Genomic DNA, 23,813 nt, shown 5'->3' on the forward strand with positions numbered 1-23,813 from the left:
TCATGAAATAGAAAGTTACAGTTCTTTCAGAGGAGGAAAGAAAAACAGGAAGACAGTACCACTTAGGTATTTGAGGTTGTTTTCCACCTTGAAATTTTGTTGGGTGCAGTTTACACTAATTCATTAAAACGGACAGTTTAATGTATTACATTTGGTCGGCATCTGAATAATCTGAATCTATGGCCCTGTGGCTCCTGCGCAGCTATTGGACTATGTATTTTCCAGCTGTCGATCAGAAATGCAGCATGTTGTTCCGTTACAATGGGTATTCAAACAGCAAGAACACACTGGATCCGATATCCCCAATAGTAGCAGATGGGCGATTTCTTGTTTCCTCAATTTCCTAAACACAAGAGCATTAAAAATGTCATAACAAAACAGACATCTTTAAATCCATGTAATATTTACGAAACATGCCATAAATCAGCGAAGAATACCTTAAAAATATTAAACAAAACATCTATTAACATAACACAAATGAACGGTTACCAGTATGATCTGCTTAATTGCGTTCACGCTTCAAGCTTGGAATGTATAAACCTCTTATATGGTATAAACCGTACTAAATAGTAAATCATAGACTGGTATAAACGCAAAAGAAGAAAAGCAGTTACAACATTGCCCTCTGCTGGTAGATTTGATTTACTTCATTTGTCGCTCACTTATGACGTCAATCGCGTGTGTTTTTCCAGCATGGTGACCTTCTTCCTGTGAAAGCAGCCGGATTTAGGAGATTCACGCTGTGCTATATATTCAGCAGGTATGCATAGTGTATTTAATAACTGCAGTTTTTTTTCTAGGCTTGTTTCACTGAATGGGCTCTTCAGGACATCGTCCTGCTTTGCATTGCTTATCTATTATCTCATAATCTGGAGTAATGGCTGTGCAAATGCCCCTTGGTGGATTTCTGTGTATGCACAGACTGGTGAGAATGTGCACATCCAGTCAAAGGCATCTCAGACACAGGGACGTGCTTGTAAGACTCACTAAAAGAAGAAGTGAGATCAGAACTTTTTCCACTGGTCTTGTTAAATGTAAAGAGAGTGAGCATGAGGACTCGGACTCTTCAGGCCTGAGCGCCGAGCTGACATCCAGACAAGCACCTCCGGCCAGGAGGAGCAGACCCCTGTCCCCTCTGGAGAGGATCAGTGGTCTGCTGCCCCGGGACGCCCTGAGTCCCGAGGTGATGCAGCTGAGAGAGCAGAACCAGCAGGAAGCCGAGGAGGACGCCAACGTCCAGGAGTCATTCGCACAATCCACACAAGAGCAAAGCGGACATCCCGAGACACCTGCAGGAACTGAGGCTACACCTAAAGAGGATGAATCAGATAACGATCATTCATCGGATGCCACTACAGAACCGAGCACTTCAGAGAGGTTGATACCAGCCACTCTCCCGGGGGAGAGCTTGCTTGTGCCCGGGGAGCTGCTCGTCGCTGAGCTTTATAAGAAAGGGCGGATGGAGTACAGGAAGATGTTCAATCTTCAGACGGGGACTCGTCTGCACAGCAGCTGGGGATTTATCCCGCATGACGACATAGCCGGGCAGCCTGCGGGTCAGTTCCTGAAGACAAGCCTGGGCGCCCCCGTCCTCATCCGTCGTGCCAGTCTGGAGGATTATGTGCTGTATATGAAGAGGGGGCCTGCCATCGCCTACCCAAAGGTATTTATTTGTGTCTTGTTTACCCTGATGTGTGCCAGTTTCAGGGCTGCACTAATCCTCTGCTCGTCTCAAAGACATGATGTGATTTGTTTCTTTCTCTCTGCCGCCCTGTTTTGCCAGGATGCCGCCAGGATGCTGATGATGATGGACGTCACCGAGGGAGACCGTGTGCTCGAGTCAGGCTCTGGGTCAGGGGCCATGTCTTTGTTCCTGTCCAGAGCAGGTCTGCACCCAATCTACTGTCTCACTTTGACTGTCTTCCATTAAGGCTGATAAGAGAGCACACACTGTCTGGTCCCACAAGGCTTCGAACCCATTACAGTTTAAGGTTTAAGTTTCCAGGATGCTTTTATCATCTCCCAAAGGAGTAACTTGTCTTTGGTTAAAGGAATCACAAAAACATACAGTAAACTGTAAAACATATAAAAGGATACTATAACATACATAGCTTGAAGACTATGGTGTCACAGTTGCTGCTGGTGGTTACTTTGATGAAGAACAGTGGACACCGTGAATTGTACAGTAAGAGATGTAACTTTGGAATTTTGCATCAAAACTATGATTTTAGTTGAAAACACTTTTTGAATAGTTATATATAGTAATAATAAATCTATGGGCTGTGTACTGCACAAAATAAAAGAACAGGAAAATCTTGCATGGTGTGTGCTGTTAAAGCCAAAGGTCAAAAGTAGAACAAGGTATTAAAAATGAAAATAAATTCATAAGTTAGTAAAATGAGTTCCATAAGACTGATGGAAAACCTGATTGGGAAATGAGGCTGGAGAACTCACTCACGAGAGACATAATGAATGCAACATAGAGACTTAACACAAATGATGCATTGCATTAAGACTTGTAAGAGAACTAATAATGAGGCACGGGTAGAGGTGAACAAAACAGTTGCAGTGTAGTAGGTTCATAATTTATGGATACACTTTTAATTTTAATGTTTACACTCGGAAGGACTTCTCAGATTTTTCCCATGTGTGGTCTGAGTTCACTGTCATTTTTTCAGGATCTTTAACAACACGTAGTTTTTTTTCATTCGCAGGGATTTCAATAGAACTGCAACAGTTGATCGATTAGTAATCGAATACTAAATTAATCACCAACTATTTTGATGATTTCGATTAATCGGGTAGTTATTATGAAAAAAATTCTGTTTTAGCTTCTTAAATGTGAATGTTTTCTGGTTTCTTTGCTCCTCTATGATGGTAAACTAAATGGTGGCTAAGGTGCAATGTCACATTTTCTCAAGTGCCTATTTCCTACTGACTGAATGTCTCAAAAACGTGATCCAGAAAAGGTTAACATACGTAGTAATGCACAGTATTCAACCTGCTGTATGTGCTGCGTGGTATAACGAAGTGTCTGTCTGAAGCTTACGGAGCACTGACTTTCCACAATGTGCTCTTGTTTCGCTCAGTCGGTTCTAAGGGCAGCGTGCTGAGTCTGGAGGTCAGGGAGGACCACCACAGGAGAGCCACGTTGAACTACAAGCGCTGGAGGACATCGTGGAACCTGCGGCGGGGGGAGGAGTGGCCCGACAACGTCCAGTTTCACAAGGCTGACCTCTGCACGGCTTCCTCGCTCCTCGCTGGTCAGGGATTCCACTCGGTCAGTGTCTGGTTCAAAGGTGGCACTGCACAGGGCAATTAATTAAACAGAAAACAGAGACCATGTTTGTACTAACAACTACTGTATGTAGCATTATACTGTATAAGCAGATACAATACATAACAACTCTGGGAATTACAGTTCATGACACCGGCTCATTCACCTGATGGATTGTGTCTGTTGCAGGTTGCTCTTGACCTGATCAACCCTCACCTGGTTTTAACCACTGTGATTCCGCACCTGCACCCTGGAGCTGTGTGTGCCGTCTACCTCGCCAAGTGTGTATATTAAATGCCTTTCAAAACATATACCCAACACCAGGGCTTGAATCAGGTTCCATACATAAGGCTGTAAAAATGTGCAGTCAGAAAATCAACAATAAACAATCTTTCTCCTTAATCGCTTACAGCCCCTTTAAGACATTACATCATTTAATTTGTTTATAAAAACTGTAAAGTGCAACATACTAACTACTGTTAAGACAGTGAACAAGCATCATTGAATAGAAGTTACAGTGTCACACTAATTATACTCCCATTACATGTAAAATGTAATGAAACTGAATTCAAAACTTTTAAAGGCAACACAAAAAGCATAATGTACTCGGGCTTGAGCCAATTGTATCTGCTTTATATACTTTGGGAAGTTTAAACTTTAAAAAGAATAATCATCATATTTTTAGTTGATATTAACTTGCACCTGTCAGAAAAATGTAGTGGAGTAGAAATACGAAGAATCCATTAAATGGAGATACACAAATAAAGTACATCACATTATGGATTTAAAGTATGCTTCATATTTACTATTTAGGTATGCAGAACTAAGTCCAACCTTCATAAGTGATCACATTTTATTGTGACACTGTTAACAAATATTACCAAAGCAGTCTGCCACCTTAAAAACAAAACTAAGTTGAATGTGCTCTACAAACCTTTCCCATATACATATACAGTTGATACAGAAATAAACATGTTTAGTTTGTAGTGTGAAGGATAACGTTCTAAAAGTAACAGTTTATCAGGTTTTTTTTATATTGCTAACTTCTTCTGCAAGTCATGTTTAAAAAACATCATTATTTATGTTAACTTTAGTTACAGTTATTCCTACATCTGCAGTAACAGAGCAGAGAACTTACCCGCTTCCCGACTCTCCCCTACCACCCAGTATAACACAGGTCATTGACCTGCTGGAGGGCCTCCGGTGTTTGCCACTCCCTTTGTTGTGTGAACACATCATTGAGGTTCCAGTCCGACACTGGTTGGTGGCCCCCGCCCTGCAGAAAAACAGGCAGTACTGCACCAGGAAAGATCCGGCCCTGGAGGAAGACGGCGGTGAAGAGGAGACGACGGCAGATGAAACTGACAAAGGTGATTTAGCGACACACCACAGATGTTTTTCCATTATCTGATGTGAATCCTGATGGTTTTGTGCATGTCCTGTGAAATGTTTCTATTTCAACAGACTTGACCACAGACGAACAGCCAGCCTTTGGGAGTATTCCTTACATTGCCAGACCTCACCCTGAACAATTAGGCCACACAGGTCAGATGTTACCACACCTCCCTTAGTCCCAATGAATATTCTTTATATAATATATGCTGATGTAAACAAATGCTCACTGTCTACTTTTCTTTTTTCAGCTTTTCTGGTGAAACTGAGGAAGTGTTTTCAGTAACTGCCCTTCCTTTAAGGAACCCTGGACAAGGATGATTGTGTTATGCTTCAATATGTCAACTAAATGACTGTAAATCTGGAAAATAAAATAAAAAACAACATTACAATATCAATGTCAGTGTATCATCTAGTGCACAAAGCAGGTTGTTGCAACAAAATTTCAAGATCAAACTTTTATTGAAAACTCAGAAGAGGCAAGTGTTGGATCATAGGCACATCGGCAACATCAGTAAAAACACAGACTGTTGAAGACCGCCAGTGGCAAAACTCATTAATTGACCATTTCTTTTACCATTTGTGAAAATATGGTTGTCCAAAAAAATATCAAAAAGTGCTTCAGTAGATAAATAAATAAATAAATATATGCATATAAATAAATAGCAGTAACTCCAGTGTATTAAACAACAACCGTTACAATAATAATCTTTGGCACATCAGATTAATTTCACTGCGTGTTTCCATCACAGTATTATGTGCAGAATGAGATTAGCCCTTTTTTCACTATCACTTGAACAGTCGACTTTGCTTTGACCAGTCGTGATAAAATCATTAACATGAGCGGGAACACAAACTAGTGAGTTACACTTGTGATTCAGGCCTTTGCTTCAAAATGCGAGTGGTGTTAAAGAGGAGAGAAGAGAATTCACACCACTGCGTTGGCAGTATGAAGGAGAACTTGGTAAAACTGCTAAGGTGGCGACTCTACTCTTCACTGATCCAGTCCAAGGAAGTGTCCAATGCGGATCCACAGGACTGGGCCCCTAACAAAGACCAGACACAGAAACGTGTTAGTTGCCGCCTTTGCTCGAAAAATTCTTCCTAGCATAGAATCCACAGGATTGTTTTTCCCTTGAGATACTCAAGCGACTCGTGTTGACGTGACTATCACATCATTTTTTCGGAGTTGTCAGCTTCACATTCATGCAGCCAAACTCCTGTTAAATAGCATACCAAAGGTGCTCTGTTGGATTCACGTCTGGTGAGTGGGGAGGTCACTGAGGTACACTGAACTTACTGGGCTCTATTTTAACCATCTAAGATCATGAAGCAAATAAAAGAGTTGTACTTCAGTCTCTTAACCAATCATGGGTGGAACATACAATAACCCAATCAGAGAGCCATCTGCGCTTGCACCTTGGCGGACTGATATTATAATGTTTGATTTGAAAGGTAGTAAGACCGAAAGCATCCCTGCAGAGGAAACAGATCTACGCATGTGCAAAGTGCCCAAACAGAACATCTGTGTGTGTGTAACGTGAACGTGTGTGTATGAATGCATTGTGCGGCCATCTATGTTGGTGCTGCTTTCTTGATAATGTACCCTGAAAATTAAATTTAAATATTGGAACACTGACTTCATAGCCAGGTTTTAAATTTAAACTAATGCGATCGCTTTACACTGCCTCACGATCAAAATGCACCATCAATGCTCCTGACCACACCAAATTCTAAGATCAACACAACCTTGGGTGATTGGATGGGTGCAAGACGTGCATTTGATATTTAAACTTTGATGGTGGACGGGATAAATGAAAACCAGGTTGGTTTGAAATTTCGCAGAGTCACTTGTCTTTTGACACCTTTGTGCTGGGTGGAAGATGGGGACCGTTGCTTTGTGACATGATGCATTGCTGTGCTGGAATTAGCCATTAGAAGATGGTAAACTGGGGTCAGCAACAATACTCAGACAGAGTGCAGCATTTAAACCATGACTGAATGATATTTAAGCCTGGACTGTTAACATGAGGCAGGTTAGGTCCATGGACTCATGCTGTTAATGTCAAATTCTGATCCTACCAGCAGAAATCCAGAGTCATCAGATCACACTACAATTTTACAGTCTTCCAATTGTCCAGTGTTGGTGAATAAAAGTCAAGGGGCCCAGATATTACCAGAGGAAAAGAGAGAGCAGCTGCAGCCTGGCGAACAGACTCCATTTCAAAGTTTCAACTGACTCCACACGTATTCCAGTCGGGCGTCTCACTTAGCAGACACTGGTGGGATTACTTTGAAAAGAAATGTGAAAAATGCTCTAAAACCGTATTACATGAGGTCATCAATATGCCAGAATAAATCCCATCCCTCAACATGACACTCAGGCTCTACAAATTTAAGTCCGCTTCGCTGGGATATGGCAATATTTCCCAGTTTAACGTCTCTAATCCTTCGCTGTGAAACTCCCTTTTACAGGTATAATCCAGTTAAATCACATCTCCGCACAATCCTGATACAGACTCCCTGAAATAGGAGGTCTGAGAACCATGTTTCCACTCCTTCTTGTCAAGGGCTGTTTCCCAATAACAGTGTTAGATTTTCTCAGAAATGTATTTTTTCTTAAAACACACTATTTCCAAAGCAGCACTTGTAAACTTACAGAACAAAAAAATGTTGTGTACTTGGAATTACTTGGTATGAATCCCCCCCCCCCCCCCCCCCCCCGAAAAACAAAAAAAACAAAGCTGAATGTGCAGTCAGTCTTCTGGGGCCTGTACTACGAAGCTGGATTTGCGGTTATCGAGATAACTTAAGCTTTAACTCGGGGTTTTCCGTCCTACGAAGCCGGTTCTCTTATCGGCATAAATCACCATGATTACTTATGCTGAACGGCTAACCTGCTCCGGAGCAGGTTATGTTCCAGATACGAGATCGAAACCTGTCAACAGCCCCACTACTGACCAATCAAATCACTGGAAACCAGCGTCATCATTCACAGGAACCCGTCAGGATCAAGTTTAGAGTAACGTGACAAATAATAGAGCGCAGCAGATATTTATGAATGAGTGGAATCATGTTGCTGTTCAAGACTTTTCATGTGTCCACTCTGAGCTTCAAATAAACAGAGGGAAAGACTATTACACAAAATAAAACCTTAGACACATTAATACTAGAGCTTAATTTGAATTCAATAAAGAGTATTTGATTCCCGACAGATTCATTTTAGTTTTAGGACCAACCTTTAACGTGAAAGGGCTTAACGTCACTTAATGTGCTAAAGCAGCAATCAATAATCACCACCTTTCTCCTTGATATGCTTCGTCATAAACACTTACACCTGTGAAAAAAATCTAAACCTAAATCCTATAATTATGGACGTCATCTTACATAAAGCATTTTCCCAATAGAATAAGGAAAAGGCTTAATGTGTGAATGTAAGATAACGTCCATAATTATAGGATTTCGGGTGAGATCTTTTTCACAGGTTTAAGTTTTTATTTTTATTTTAGTTGTTTGATTACATTATATTTTCTTTTCCCTTTGTGGAATGTCACTTTGACATGTCGCTTAGACCAAATCGACCTGCATGTATCAGTGTTTCTTTTTCGTGTCATATTAAAAACTTTATTTATGGTTCTGACGATTGCTGCTGCTCAAGACTTTTTTCTCTTAAGCTTATATTATACCTCAAAGCCAGCAGTGATGATTTGTGCATCATCAACTCTGTACTGTATGTCATTCTGTCAATCTTCAGTTGGTTATTAGACTTTGTGTATAAGATATGACAACATGCACTAAGCAGCATTAAAGCATCAGAGTAATGTGTAGTTTATGGCTCCTGCAGGCTCTGGCGCAACTTAACCCTTAACGTCTACAGTATGAGCTGGTAGGAGTCACTTCTAAGAGCAAATAAAAAAATTGCACTGCTTTGCAATTTTGCGTTAAGCTCAAAGAGATGGTTACGATTATCTGAGCTGATTGTCTGAAACAGGGCCCAGATCAGGCTTAGTCATGCTTGTTGTGACCCCTACACTCGATGCGGTACTCGACTATTCTGTTAAATTAATTCCTGAATCTAAATTTTGTTTTTTTTCTGTTGTACATCAGTAGGTAATATCTTGAAAGATATTTTTGGCGGATTCAACAAATGTCTTCTGGCTACCTAGAAATATGTCTCTTTGCCCGCTGTAACACAAAAACATTCAAACGGACTGGATTAGCCTATGCCAGGTGCCAGGAAAAATATGGTTTGTGCTTTTCTTTTAAGGATTGAATAGGTACAAAATAATGAACATCGTCCTGAGGTCGCAGCATCAGTGTGTGACTATCATTGGCTGAGAGAGGCATATCTGTGATACCTACTAGGAACCTCCTTAGCACAGCAGCAGGAGGAAGGCTGCACATGACTTTTAGTCCTCGCTGCCTTCCTGCAAGATGCTGCAGTCCTGGGTGGGGTGGTCTCCAAAGGCAGCAAGGAGGCGAAAAGGTGTGGATAGGTGGCATTTGGGGTCTGCGCAGAAGAGGGCCCCAGGTCCTGATCTAACCCGGTGTCGCAGCGACAGAGGGCACAGGAGACTGGGGAGGCCAAGGGCCCGCGGGGGACACGGATGTGATCTCTGTCAGTGTACTGCCGCTGGGCTCCGCTGTGGTGCGCTGATCTCTCTCGCTGCCACACGGAGTGAGAGGGCACGATGGCCATCACCTGACAAGGAAAGACAGGAAGACACCGGAAAAAAGAAAGAAAAGAAAGATCCAATAGAACGGGTAAAAAGATATCGCTGCAAAAACACAACTCCTGGCATTAAATCAAAGAAATAAAGGTTGCCCTTGGCAGCGAAAACAATACCCTTAAAAAAATCCCAGGGAAACAATGTTTAATGGTATCCTCGGGCAATTTAACTTGTGTACCTCTTCGCAGCAGCGCCTGCTGACAGCAGCTCTGTACTCGATGCGAACCCACAGCTTGTCTCGCTGCTTGAGGAAGCGGGGAAACTGCTTCCTCCAGTTCTTGCCCAGCACCCATGGAAAAATCTCGTACTTACTCTCTTCCTCATCCTCCTCCATGGTGTTGGCGAGGTACCTAGAGATGGGAGCACACAAGCTAGTTTTTTTTAATTCCTGCCAGGAAATCAGCGATGGGGGGTAAATTCGGTGGCACAAAAGATTTGCATTTCTCCAATACTTACAGTGCAATGAAAAAGTTCTTCCTGGTGTATTCAGCGATAGTGAAGCGGGCCCTTTTGAAGTACACAAAGGTCATGGCTAGAAGGTACTGGTGAATTGGAGAGCAAAATTAGAGTCAGGTAATAGCAGGCATCATAAAGGTTCGGAAAGAATTTTAGGACAAAGTAATTGCCTTGTCGGTCATTTTCCGGCAGCAGTCCATCCACAGGAAGTCTTGAATGAGATCGTCATCTGCAACCAGATTTATTCTAAATCAGCAAATTTTATTTTTGTCCTCTCATTTTAAAATGTAGCTCAATCGCGTGGACGCAACCGACTTGAAACACGCCGTTTATCTTTTTCACGATTAATCACCAAAGAGTCTGAAGTATGAGGCCAGCTCCTGCCGCTGGATGACAATAGTGGGAGTCACGGCCGTCGCCTTGGCACGGTGCCCCTCATCCTGCCACCGGCCCGGCTGGCTCTCCCCCCATGGACCCTGGGCGTTCTGGCCGTTGGCCCTTTTGAGCCGCAGACCTCTTCTGATTTGGAGAGTCTGGGCACTGTTGGCTTTGACCCGGACAGTCACAGAGGGGGGGGTCTGGCAGCCCGTGACCGTGTGCTTCATAGCCCTGCAGCGTAGGTCACCTGAGGAGAGGAGGGGGTGTAGTCTGGGGGGGGGCATACAACATTGAGAGCTTGAATGGAAATCCAGAGTGAAGTTCCCTCACATGACTTGTTTGACACACACAAAGTGCTAGTGGTCAACCTGACACACTAAGCTAGTTAGCAAAACAGAAGACAGCCCCCCCCCCCCCAGCTCTTACGAAGCTAACTCTGACATCAAAGTGTGGACACGGTGTGCCAGCTAGGACTTGGCAATAGAGGACGACGGTATTAGCTGTGATATGAGCGACAGTAGCTGCGCTGCAAGTGGAAGTTTACCTCAACCTCCGCGACTAGAACAAGCCCCTCAACTCCGCGTAGCTTCTTTTCTGACTGAATTGCAGTGATAACTAACACGCCGCTAAATGCCGGGGCGAATAATGTCCTTGTGGAGGCGGAGAGGAAGCGAACAACTCACATGTTTTATCGAGTTGAAAGAGAAGAAGTCATGAGTCGCTGCAGTCTGAAAAGACTAGAGATGATGGTAGTTTGGGGACGCGCATCCGGGGATCCGCGCCTTTCGCCCAGCGGCACACCTGTACGTGGGGACGCGCGCACGTCGTCGTCGTCGTCTTCTTCTTCGTCGTCGTCTGCTTCTTCGTCGTCGTCTGCTTCTTCGTCTGGTTCTGGTGCTGGTGCTGCTGCTGCTTCTGCTTCTGCTTCTCCTTCTTCTGCTTCTCCTTCTCCTTCTTCTTCTTCTTCTTCTTCGTCTTCTTCTTCTTCTTCTTCTTCTTCTTCTTCGTCTTTTTCTTCTTCTTCGTCTTCTTCTTCTTCTTCGTCGACTTCTTCTTCGTCGGCGTCGGCTTCTTCTTCTTCTTCTTCTTCTTCTTCGTCTTCTTCTTCGTCTGCTTCTTCTTCGTCTTCTTCTTGTTCCAATATCCACAATAGCCTAATGGTGCTCATTACATAGTTCGCTGATAAAATTTAACATCAGAATTTCTATTCTCTATATAAATTCTATTTAGTCGGGATTATTATGGACAGTACATTTTATTTTCTGTTTAATCTGTAAGGCCGAAGAACAGAGTATAAGCCTATGCTGTATCATTTTCAATTCACAAATAAATACATAAATAAGTAGGCTACATAAGAGAATCTGTGTAATGACTATGAGCATTGTATCATACATAGAATAACTTTTGACAGTAAAGCATTTTCATAATAATAATGATCTTTGTTATTCGATTAAATTAGATTAGATTCAACTTTATTGTCGTTGTGCAGAGTACAAGTACAGAGACAACGAAATGCAGTTAGCGTCTAACAAGAAGTGCAAAAAGCAGTAAAGTGCAGAGTATGTACATATAATGGAACAGTATAGACAGATATATACAGTAAAGTATGGAGTATAGTGCAGTAAGGGTATATACAGTATATGTACAGTAATTATAACAGCAGTATAGATAGGGTAATTATCAGGTATAATGAAATTTTGCATGGGCCAATGAATGAACAAACATGAAATATAAGCAGCAACAGACAAATGGAAGCAGTGAACAAATAAAGCAAACTGACGCTTGTGCAAGTATGAGTTTAAAAGTTAGATACAAATAAAAGGAAAAATAAGAATAATTATTTTTTTAATAATTTTTTTTTGAGTTTTAGACATTTACATTGTTGAAAAAAAATACTCACATTGGTCTTAACATCTGATACTGTGAGGAGACTACAGAGAGACTGTAGAACGTACTGCTGGGGATTAACGATCACATAAGATGCAGTTTTTCCACTTTCCCAACCTCACATGTACCCACACCACTATGTAAGAATCACATATGAGCAACCAGGATACTTGTTCCAAGCAAACATTAAAGGCTATATGATCCAGAGGACATATTATGATAGGGATGGGGATGATGCTGTATGAGAGGTAAGGTGGAGAGTAAGGTGTTTCCTCAATTCGTGTCACATAACTAGGTTTAAATGATGAAAGCCCATAATGTTAAACAGGGGTTAGTTTCAGTTTCAGTTATACAACAGCAGCAGTGAAAGAATCAAGTAAACATTTTTTTTGCATCTGTTAAATTTATATATTAGCAGGTGAACAAACATATATAGGGCTGCTGTTAGTCTGGCATTTTGTTAATGCAGACGTCAATGAGTTTCTTGTTGTTCTAAAAGTGGTAGAATGAATATTGTTTCATGAAATGTACATTCATGAGTGAAAGTCTTGATAGCGGGATGCAAAGAAGAAGGTGAATACAGATACATTTTAAACAATAAAGTTTGGTTTCAATATTGTCTCCTCTACAGAGATGGCTAGTGATGTGACAATCTAACATATTAAATTCAGACAATCCCATAAAACATCCAAATATCAAGCACCAATATCAAGTAATGTATAAATTGATGTGTTTGATGTGTGTATTGATAATGTATTAGAGGAAGGCCCAAGAGAAAAGATTACAAATTTTGTTTTCTTTTTTGTTTCAGTTGGTGTCCGCTACATGAGACAGAAATTTTTCACATAATTGTAAAGCACCTTCACTCTTTCAGACAGCTGATGCTAGATATTGAAGCTAAAAGAATATCAGTTCATCTCCAAAAATTACTGTTTAGGCTTTTTGTTATTTGGCCAATAACATCATTATCCATTCACAGTTTATAGTAACATGATGTTGTTTCATAAAAGTGATGATAGAAGAGAACTTTAAATACATATTTTCCAGTGCAATTTAAAATGAAACAGTTTCACCTGTACTTTGAATGAGTTTCTTCTTCTTCTTGTTATTCTTGTTCTTGTTCTTGTTCTCCTTCTTCTTCTTTTTCTTCTTCTTCTTATTATTAATAGTTGTATTAGCATTATTAGTATTAGTAGTATTATTATTTTCATTTTTGCAATAGAAATGGCCCAAGTTCTGAATAGAAGGATATTGTTTACTTGGCTATAAAAAGCCACCTGAGGCCAGCCCTCATTACCCAAATGAGCTTATGGTCTTACAAGTAGGTGAGTTTTATATGCTTTAACGTGACATATGTGCACGCTGAGGAGTTCACTGAAAGCCCCACTAATCCTCTCAGCTGCCCGTCCTTTGTAAGATACAGAAGGATGTGGTTCATAGCACGCTAAAAGGAATTTCTTTTTAAACATGACCACCAGTATGGGGATCTATTTTGCCTATCTACGACGAGTGGAAGGGATCTGTAAAATGGATTTATCAATATTTTTTTTGTCAGCTTCCTCCTGGAAAGGGCTCTTGTCAGACTCAACAACTTCAGGCACCTGAAAATGACAGCTACAGCAGGTGGCTAAGGACTGTGACTATTATTTGCATCATTCACTACACTGTTTGCTCAGGAGTGAATGTGTCTTCAAGAACACCAAATATTCTGCCTTTTTTTCGAAAACATTTAAAATGGGCTGCTCACCATCCAAAGGTAATAATTTTGGGACTCTGGGTTCCCTGAGGAGGAGCAGAATGCTGCCCCCTGCACCTCAAGAAAGCCCCAGACAGTCCCTCTTTGAAGACAGAGATGATCGTATTTCAACCTTCTCTACAGATGGGGATACAAAGGAGTTGAAGAAAGCTGGACAAACTCAGGTATTTCAAAAAGATGCACTTATAACACCACAGAAAAAGAGATCTGTGACTGAGCTTGTGCCAGAAGCAGTAAACATGGATAAACTTGGGAGTCAAGGAGTGGATAACAACACAGTGTCCCAGAGAAAAGAGAAAAATGATGACAGGCAGGATGTTACAGAGAAAAAGTCTGTCAGAAAACAAAAAAAAAACACCAGAGGTGCGAAAGGTCTTAAAAAGAAAGACAAAGAAAAAATATCCACAGAGCATAAAGTGGACTTCCCAGAACCTCTGGTCAAAGCTCACCAAGCTGCTTATAACTATTTGAATCCTAGCATAAACAAGTATGATGTCCTGCTTGGACTTTTGGAACAAGCAACCCAAACTCAGGTTTCTGTACAGCCTATGGTTGCTTTTATGGCCCTACGCTATGAGGAAATAATCCAGGGACTGGAAGAGATGGCAGATGAGGGAGAAAAAGTTTTAAAAGAAAATGGAGAACATCTTGCTTGGACAAGTCAAATGAAAAATCTTTCATCTTCTCCACCTCTGAAGTCTGGCTCTCCTAATATTGAGCCCCCACCGGATTTGTTGCAGCAGCTGCTTCAGTACACGACACAGAGAATGCGTAATGTGAGTCAGACTGTTGGTGGAATTGGGGATTCTGCTTTGGAAGAGGCAGTGGACTACTTTGCCTCAGTGTCAGAGCTTTTAGAGGAGAAAATGAAAGTCAAACGTGCAGTAGAGTCAAGGTTGATGCAAGTCTTATATCGTATTGAAAAGGCCTCTCTGCGCAAGCCTGGACCAGAGGACTCTGCTCTGTTTAGTGAGGACAGTGGTATTGGGGCCGAGAGTGAATCTCTTGCTGGATCTGAAAGACGCCAAAGAAGAGAGAGTTGTGAGTCCACTGGAACAAATAGAACTACACCTGTTAGTCCAATGGGATACACCTCCATGAACACTACACAAGGAGTGTCAAGGAAAAAGCTTCTAAGTCAAATAAGTCCAAGTGTTTCCCTCACCTCACTCAACTCACTAGGTTCTACATGCACCATAATGGCTAATGACCAAAGAGACTCGTTACTAGGATCAGCCTCCTTGGAAGATGGGGAGGAAGATGACGATGATGAAGAGGAAATGGAGAGAGGCATGGGACGTATTCAAGTAGGGTTTAGAAAGCGATCAAATTCTTCCCCTGTAGACCGCGAACAGCACCCACGCCGCCTACCTCCAAAGCGCATAGAGAATCTTCAAAATGTGGAAATGACCCTCAAAATGAAAAATGCAATTAGTGGTAAGATACATTTTGTCCCATCACAGAACACTAGTGCCAAATCAAAGGTCGCAGGCAGTCCAAAAACCAGTAGACGCCAGTGGACAGATGAGGAGGAACGATCTCCAAGAAGACCCAAAACAGCTGCGCCTGTTCAAAAGGCATTGATAAAACAGACAGCAGGGGCTAGACAACAACGTTCACGGTCAGCAGAATCCTTGCGTAGCAAAGGCGAAGATCCTACTCTGCTTGAACTAGAAAGGACTCAGAAGGATTTAAACCAGAGGTTACAGAGGCTGAATAAAAGCAAGGCTGGAGTAAACACCACACGAACAGCTCCAACTAAGCAGAATAAAGGAAGCTCACCTGCACAGTCTCCAGCAATTCATCGCAAACAGCCATTATTGGAAAGGCACAGCAATCCTCAACTACTTAAAGGCAAAGCTGTCTTAACAAGGAGCAACAATAAAAAACAGGAGGTCACCAGTGTTGTGGAAGATGATAAACAGAAGAACAAGAAAACATCCAAGGGCCCTGTAAAAGCCACCCCACCCCCCAGCCCTCCCCCATCACCACGGCCATCTTCAGGTCTTCACAGAGGCAGGAATTCTGTAAAAAAACTGATTGATACCTTTAGTCAAGGAATAGAGGGACTTGACAGTCCTAAAGCTCTGGGGCCTCTTAAAGGAGTACGGAAGTGTGGTGTTCCTGTGATGCCTGGTTTAGGAAATGTGGAAGCTGTGCTTAGTACTGGCATAACCAGCTGTAGGGCTGAATCCATCTCATCAGAGAAAAATTGTGATTTAGATCTGGATAGTCTACCTCCGCCTCCACTGGAAGTATTAATGGACAATTCCTTTGAAGATGCCCAGAATCTTTCTGTCGGTATAGTAGGTGATGAGGCGACAAAAGTTGGCAAATCACCTCTCCTAAAAAGAACTGTAGTATCACAAAAACTGAGGGCCTCAGTTCAGTCAGTGACAGTATTGCCAAGCAAAGGAGGCTTTCCACAAGTTTCCAAGGTTGTTTCTCTTGCTAGAGCAGATCAACAAGACACATCTACTCCATCAAAGTTTAGTCAACTAAATACTGAACTGGAGGTAGACCCAGGGAAGGAAACAGATTCTTTGTACAACCAACCAAGAAAGATTATACACCTAAGACACTCTTCAGACTCTCAGACAGAAGGAACATCAACAAGTTATGAAGAAACAAATTCACCTTCCTGTCAACAAGAATCAGTAGATTTTCAAGATGGTGTCAACCTATCAGTGCCTGGACCCAACACTACAGTGTCTTCATTGCCTCCATCTTCAGTAGTCAATAGCCATCCACCTGCCACCCCACCTAATTCTAGGAGTCGAATGTTACCAACTACGCCTTCTACACCAAGCAGCTTACATCGAAGACTTCCCAGTCCCCAAAATGTTAAGAGGCAACCTACTCCACCAACTTCAGCAAGCCCTCCTGTCAACAAGAACTCCCCCACACCACCAGCACTTCAGAGGAGGCTCCCCAGTCCACCTGTTGCAAAACAGAACATCTTAAATTCGAACACAGCCTCCTCGTACCCTTTCAAAGCACCATCTCCACCTGCCTCGCCAAAAGTACAAAGATGGACAAGAGAAAACAGCGGTGAAGACTCACCTAGTGCTCGGATGATCAGTAATGCACGTTCAGTCTTCTGCCCTGTGTCCCCATCCCTGTTTGAATCCCAGCCTTGTTCAATTCCCCGACCCCCTCAAGCGTGGTCATCTACTGGGGTGTCTTTTCTCCCACGTCCTTTTGGAAGTCGCGCAAGGTTTCCTGTATCTGTTCGTGGACCTCGACCCTTCATCCGACGAAGCCATTCAGATCGAAGGCCAAGTCTAAGTCTGCCACCAAGATCACCAGGCATCTCAGTTGCTGAGACTTGTGGAAGTGAGCCATTAATATGTTCGCAGGGGTAAGTGTTAACAAGTTTCATGGTACACATTGTGAGTCCTTCAATGTGATGTTCTGTTACATCTTTGATAGTGTTTTTTTTTAATTACAGGTACATAACTTTCATACAAAGTTCTGGAAAATTAAGCGATTATTTGGGTTAAATTAAAAGTTATTTTTTTCCCCATGTTGAGCTATGCAGTTTGGCACTAATCATGAGGGAACATGGAGAATCATTTTAGTTTAGATGGTAAGTGGTCACTTATTAAATTTGGTGTTTTCAGAAATTACCAGGAAAAATATGGCATGGGCATGTGGGTTTATAAGAAGCCGTCAATATGATACAATTCATAATAACTCTGATTCTTGATTCTTAACTGACAGCTGAGTTTTGGACCCCACAGTATGAGATTACTCAACTACTGTACATACACAAAATAAATCAATAATAATAATGTGAATTAAGCAAATGTAATTGCCTCATAACTCATATCTTATTCATAGAGAGTTACTGATTTGACAATATAATGGCATTGATGTCAATTTAAACCATCTTTTTTTATGCTATTGTTCAAGCTGGACTACAAGATGACCTGTTTTCAAGATGTAATGACGTACACCCCACTACCTGTTCTTGCTTTACTGAATGCTGCTTTGATTTTATATATGTTGAACACTGAAACATTGAAATAGCAGCTAAAAATAGTCCATCAAAATCTTACCTTAAAAGTGAATGCTTTTTTGCACCTATGTTGCCTTAAATGTGTTTTGGTTTTTCAGGGTAACTGAGTGAATTTACTTTGCTAATCAAAGTAATGCACAGTTACTGCTTATAACCGACACAAACACACTTGGCCCACTTGCTAATGGATACGTTCTCCATTCATTCTTATAGGCTAGACGATGAACCAACCAGGGACGATGAATCATGGGGTAGCCAATCAGACCTCAGAGCTACACCACGCTCTGCATCACACCCGGATCTGTGTGTTGTTGGTCAGGCCTTTCACAGAGACTGAAAGGGCCAATGGAGGGCCAGTGGGATTAAGGATTAGCAAGCTTTACAGAGGATTAAGGAGGTGGTGATGGTGTTTATTCCACTGAGAACAGAGGAGGAGTTAATTCTATCAACTTGTTGCTGTCACACACCTCCACCATGTTTATGATTAAAATGTGTTTCAGCGTTTATTTCTTGTGTGTGTGAAACTTGCATGCATACATGTGGACTAAAATGTGTATGTGCTTAAACATGCTTTTGAATTTGCATCTTTTGAAGATTATTTTGCATCTCATGTCTTTCAAAGAGAAATACATTTTTATAAGACACAATTTCATGTTTACAATATCTGAAACTCATCTTGGGGCTTCATGTGATTTTACAGGTTGTCCACACTAGGCATAAATGTATCAACAAGTGTCCAAACAAGTGACTCATGCTTTGAGTTCATTTTGATCAGCTTTTACATCTTAAAAATCCAGACATGTCTTGGTGGCTCATTGGTCAAAGGGACCAGAATCATTGCAGGATTTTGTGTCGATGTTTTTTGGAAGTAATTGGTTCAAGCAATTATATCATCACCAATAATTGAATACCACATTATTGTTGTTAAGCGTGTGCTAATTATTTCAGTGAGATGTCAGTTCTCTCTCTTTTTATTTACTGCAAGCCTAACCTGTCCAACAAAATCTTCAAGTTTGTCTGTGTTATCTGTTTCCTTTTTGCTATTTGTTTATTAATAAAAAGCACACACAATCATTTCACACAATCAATTTGCGTGTTTTATACACAGTAATTGGGCCAAACCCTCAATAAGGTTTGGACTACTATTCTATCCAGTGGTGAAATGTAACTAAGTATATTTACTGAGTATGTATCTACAAATTGGAGGTACTTGTACTGCACTTAAGGATTTTCATTTCTTCCTGCTTTATATCCCTACTACACAATTAAAAGGGTGATATTTTACTTTTTAGCCGACTACATATATTTTACAGCTAAGGTTACGTTTTACTAAACCAAATAATTCATATGAAAGCAACTAGGAACATCAAGGATTAAATAACCATACCATAACATACATAGTTGACGAGTCTTTTAATCAATTAGCCAATCAGCAGAAATAAAATAAAATGATTACATTACATAACATTATTTAAATCATTTTTTTATTCAAAATTGATGGGACATTTTCAATCTACAGATCTGCTGATTCCCAGTTTTTTTTTTTAAAATTACACTGTACCGAGTAATGTGAGTGTGACTAATCAGGAAAAAACAAGCACATTGAAGGCATCACTTTGGCTTTTGGTAGTTGTAATGGACATTTCTCACAATTTTCCAAAGTTTTCCTAAACAACCAGTCAGTTGATTGATTGATCACACAATTACCAGATTAATCCATTTTGAAAATGATCACAGAGCTGCTGGATTCCAAACATGTCCCGAACTGGAAATATGCTCATGTGCCTGTTCAGTTCCACCAACATTTGCTTGCAAGAAGAAGCAGATGGCAATTTCTAGAATCTGCAAACAAAACTTGTTGGATCTCAAAAGGCTCAGAAATGACATAGCTAAGTGTCGGGGAAATTATGCTTTTGTCAAGAGTCCAAATAAATTGGAGCCACATCCTCAATAAGACCTGATATGAAAAGAAACAGCAATAAAAGTGATATTGTCCTGACAAAGCCTGCTTTTCTTAAATTAATTTGTCTTATTTTACATTTTCTTATTCCTTAATAATGTACTCATGTGGCATTTGATGCCAGCTTTGTGTTAAAACATAAAAACTGTTTCTTTAAGCACATTCGCAAAATAAATTCATTACTGCTGTGGACAGCAAAAGCTCATTGTGGCCAAGGCCCTCAAGCAGAACAAATCCATGAACAAACAGAGCACGGTGCCCTTTAGCAGCAACCATTTAAATTACTACCACTGTTAGGGAGAAAAGGTGAGTGTTTGTGGCATCAAATAGCACAGGGGAAAGCGATAACTGTGATCTAAAAGTCCACACTGGGCAGTGGTAATTGTGGTACAGACCTTTAGCACACAGACAACATCATCATCTCAAATATCAAGAGTGTGGTTTGAGCAGGAACGATTCTGTAAAGCTGGAAATGGTTTGTTATAAAATGTCACGGGGAGTTGAGACCAGAGTTCTTGAGTTCTCTTGAGGCACGCTCAAGATTGCAGTGTCAACAATATCATCATCACTTTTAAACCAGCAGTCTCCACGCTGACACTCATTTCACAACACTTTACCCATGCAGAGTGGTTGTTGCGACATAATTGATTACAGATTATAATGAGGTCTGCACCTTGCCTCGTGCTGATGAAGAACCTGAAAGTCAAATTATTTCCTGTCCAGTGCCTGTGACTGCATCTGCATAATTACTGTACTTTCCTTCTGTCACGCATTGAAGTGACGCTGCAATGAAGATTCTTTTCCCCCTTTGTTGAATAAAACATTTGCTTCCTTCAAACAATTCAAATCAGATGTGAAATAATGCAATCATAGTATATTGTTGGCAACCAAAAACTCAACATTATTAGGTAACACTTTGATGTGAGGTTTAAAGGAACTGAAAGAATTCAGGATACGACTATAATTGTCACCAGGGCCAATAGTTTCCATTTGAATATTTATATAACATTATATTTGCACTTGTGGCCTACTGTGCTACTGTACTGTATATTAAATTCACATCTGCCAAAAATCATCTCTTTTTTTAGATTTATAATACTGATAAATAGTGTAAAGCCCTACCCAAAATGAACTGCAATTATGTGTGCAGATGATTTATTCTATTTATTGTTAATTTTAAAAAGCTCAAATATTTCTGAACCAACACAAATACTTTCATTTCACATAATAAACAAAGAAAATTGTCTTTCTGTTGATTTGCATTTCACATCGAGGCTGCAGAGAAGTTTGGAGGCACTGTCGTTCTGACAGTTTCAAAGAGAGCATCAAAGATGATGATCTGCAGTTACCATCATAACTATAGTGTCAATACTTGTTTTCAGGCATTCATCAATATTTACACGTTTTCATCCACGCCATCCATGTACCCTCAACTTTTGCTTCAATACTCTTAACGTTTTATTCAGTGTTCCCCAAACATCATTGTATGTTCTCAGAATTATATTCAATATTGTCATGTAATAATCTTTATTCTTTATATAATTTTTAACCCACCTCCTAATATACTTACAGTGCAATATTTATTATCATTATCATATCATTAGTATAAATTATAAAAACACTTTATCTAGAATAACATTATCTAATTGAAAAAAGATTAGTCCCTCCAGCAGAAGGGACATAACAAAACAATGCTTATAAATATTAATAATACTTTCTACTATACATACTGTATATTGTGCCCCTAAATAAGACATTAACTTTTGCATGAAAACTATTAACCTCTTCCTTCTTAATGGAATCAGCCCAATACAATCTCATTGTGGATTAGTAATTATCTGTCCACGGGTTAACTCGGTAACAGGAACAGCCCCATAGACTGTATATAAACAGCCCGCATGCAGTCATGGCTGCAATGAAACCTGTTTTCCACCAGGGGAGTGTCTCGCCCCAACAACCCCTCTCCCATCATCTCAAACCAAATGAAATCCGGTTAGGATGCAAAGATACAGGTGGAATGCAAATGTAAATCTCCCTTTGTTATGCTTGGATTATGAAATTAACATATTCCATAGACTGTACATTTTCTCATGTGTCAGACAATGTGCTGAATGAGGTTTATACTTATACGGAATGAAAAAGCAACAGGGGGAAAAAATAATCAATGTATTAGTTTTCATATCATATTTGTCAGTGAAGCTATATTTGTCCTGTATTCTACCGGTGTTAACACACTTTAATCAACAATCAAGATTATTCTCTTGCATGCTTAATGTCACTACGGACTCTTCTTGAATAGTAATGAAGTGACACTTACGGTAATTACATTATTTTTAAGAAAAACAAATCCATAAGCCTAATATGAACATTAGAGATGATGAGGTAGAGATGATCAGAGCATGGGTGCATATGTATGACAGCGTTTCGGGCCATTAAAACAAAATGAAGCCTTTGTCCTGGGAAAGTCAGGGGCTAAGACTCCCTCCCTGCCCCTCTGCCATCTGTCTGACTGACTGATTAGTGACTGACTGACTGACTGACTGACTGACTGACTGCCTGAGGTCAGCTGAGGAACCCGCTCGACAGAAAAAAACTGTGACAGTTCTGATGCTTGCAACTTCTTCCACAGCCTCATTTCTGTTGTCCACAGTCACCGTAACAGTAAAAGTGTTTTTGAATTATTAAGAATGAGAGAAGTGTTAAAACATACATTGCTGAAGATGTGCAAGGCTGAGCGTCCCCTGATGTCGTATGGGGAAAAAAATTCTGGCTCATATTATCAACCTCATGATGGGATCAGTAAAGGAGTCAGAGGTCAGCGAGGATATCTCTACTAGAATTCACCATTGGAATCATAATCATAATCAGATTCATTGTCTCTTCCGTATATATATATAAACTCAGCAAACACAGGAACCAATTACCGTTCTCCACAGATCAGTCACACAGGAAAACCGGAAAAACACATTGAGACATTTTGGGAGAAAAAGCAATGAAAAAGCGATGACAACTTAAGTGCAATGGTGAAACCTTATCTCTGGTGAACTTAAACAAATCTGATGGTGCAATATATATTGTCTGTGAATATTTTACTCATATGTTCAGCATAAATATATTTGCGACATGCTAAATAGATAAATTAACAACACATCCCTGTTTCATTTATAGAGAAATATCTAGAGAAAACATATTCCACTATCAATTGCATTTCCTACATATTGTATTTGCTGCTGCAGTTTATCTACCTTAAAATATTTGCACTGATAACATAATATTACAAACAACAACAAAATTTCAAATAAACTAGCTCAAACCAGTTGAACGGTTAGCCTGCAGCATTAGTTCTTGATTACACATATTGAAGATTTTCACAATCCAGTCAGTTTAATTTCAGGGATATAAAAATGAAAGCTTATCCCTTATTCTGTATTGTTTTGGGGCAATGCAAAACACAATGCAAGACTTTTGACCTTTTCATCCGTCAAAGTAAGACCATGTAACTTAAGCTAAACTGCAGCCATTGGGGCCACAAGTGGCAACAAGTAGAGACTAGCCATGGAGTCAAATCACAACAATCAAGATTCTGTTATTTCGTCTCAAAATACATATCTCATCTTATCTTAGGGGTAAACAAAAACAAAATTACCCAGGAGAAGCACTAGCTGCTGACCAGCGCACTCTTTGCGTAAATACACGTATCAATGACAGAGGTCCTCATGAGTGTTAGTCATGTCGATTACCACTGGCTAAAAGGAAATGTTCCGTCTCGTTTGTGTTGCATGGAAATGGGGCTGCTCACAGTGGGACTGATACTGTGCAGAGTGAAGAGCTTGTGCACAGCTTCAGAGGGGAGAACAAAACCTGCCGCGAAATCCACACAGTTTGGGAAACAGCAACTCTTTGTCCCCTCCTGGGAGACGCGATATTGCTCATGTCCAGAAACAGTTTTCATCCTA

General features: G+C 40.6%; 3 protein-coding genes across 4 annotated transcripts; 2 read left to right on the forward strand and 1 right to left on the reverse strand.

The window, feature by feature from the left end:
- The first annotated feature begins 20 nt into the window (after positions 1–20).
- trmt61b (tRNA methyltransferase 61B) lies at positions 21–5,067 on the forward strand. Of its 2 annotated transcripts, XM_035610121.2 has the most exons (8): positions 21–66; positions 801–1,663; positions 1,784–1,886; positions 3,090–3,280; positions 3,467–3,558; positions 4,445–4,647; positions 4,742–4,822; positions 4,921–5,067. In XM_035610121.2, the coding sequence occupies exons 2-8, from the start codon at positions 878–880 to the stop codon at positions 4,953–4,955; spliced, it is 1,491 nt and encodes a 496-aa protein (XP_035466014.2). In that variant the 5' UTR covers positions 21–66; positions 801–877; the 3' UTR covers positions 4,956–5,067. The 2 variants fall into 2 exon arrangements, with proteins under 2 accessions (XP_035466014.2, XP_047193612.1); XM_047337656.1 differs by lacking the exon at positions 21–66 and having other exon boundaries at positions 335–1,663.
- A 45-nt stretch (positions 5,068–5,112) lies between these two features.
- On the reverse strand, positions 5,113–11,144 carry spdya (speedy/RINGO cell cycle regulator family member A). Its single transcript, XM_035610122.2, has 7 exons — positions 10,917–11,144; positions 10,208–10,503; positions 10,026–10,084; positions 9,856–9,941; positions 9,578–9,749; positions 9,032–9,371; positions 5,113–5,715 (listed from the first exon to the last, which is right to left on the reverse strand). The coding sequence occupies exons 2-7, from the start codon at positions 10,458–10,460 to the stop codon at positions 5,657–5,659; spliced, it is 969 nt and encodes a 322-aa protein (XP_035466015.1). The 5' UTR covers positions 10,461–10,503; positions 10,917–11,144; the 3' UTR covers positions 5,113–5,656.
- A 2,394-nt stretch (positions 11,145–13,538) lies between these two features.
- pcare1 (photoreceptor cilium actin regulator 1) lies at positions 13,539–20,010 on the forward strand. The gene is made up of 2 exons (XM_035611453.2): positions 13,539–17,237; positions 18,111–20,010. Exons 1-2 carry the CDS (start codon positions 13,855–13,857, stop codon positions 18,232–18,234), a joined length of 3,507 nt encoding a protein of 1,168 aa, XP_035467346.2. The 5' UTR covers positions 13,539–13,854; the 3' UTR covers positions 18,235–20,010.
- Positions 20,011–23,813: the final 3,803 nt, after the last annotated feature.

Source organism: Scophthalmus maximus, chromosome 15 (assembly GCF_022379125.1).
Source record: "Scophthalmus maximus strain ysfricsl-2021 chromosome 15, ASM2237912v1, whole genome shotgun sequence".
Lineage (NCBI taxonomy): Eukaryota > Metazoa > Chordata > Actinopteri > Pleuronectiformes > Scophthalmidae > Scophthalmus > Scophthalmus maximus.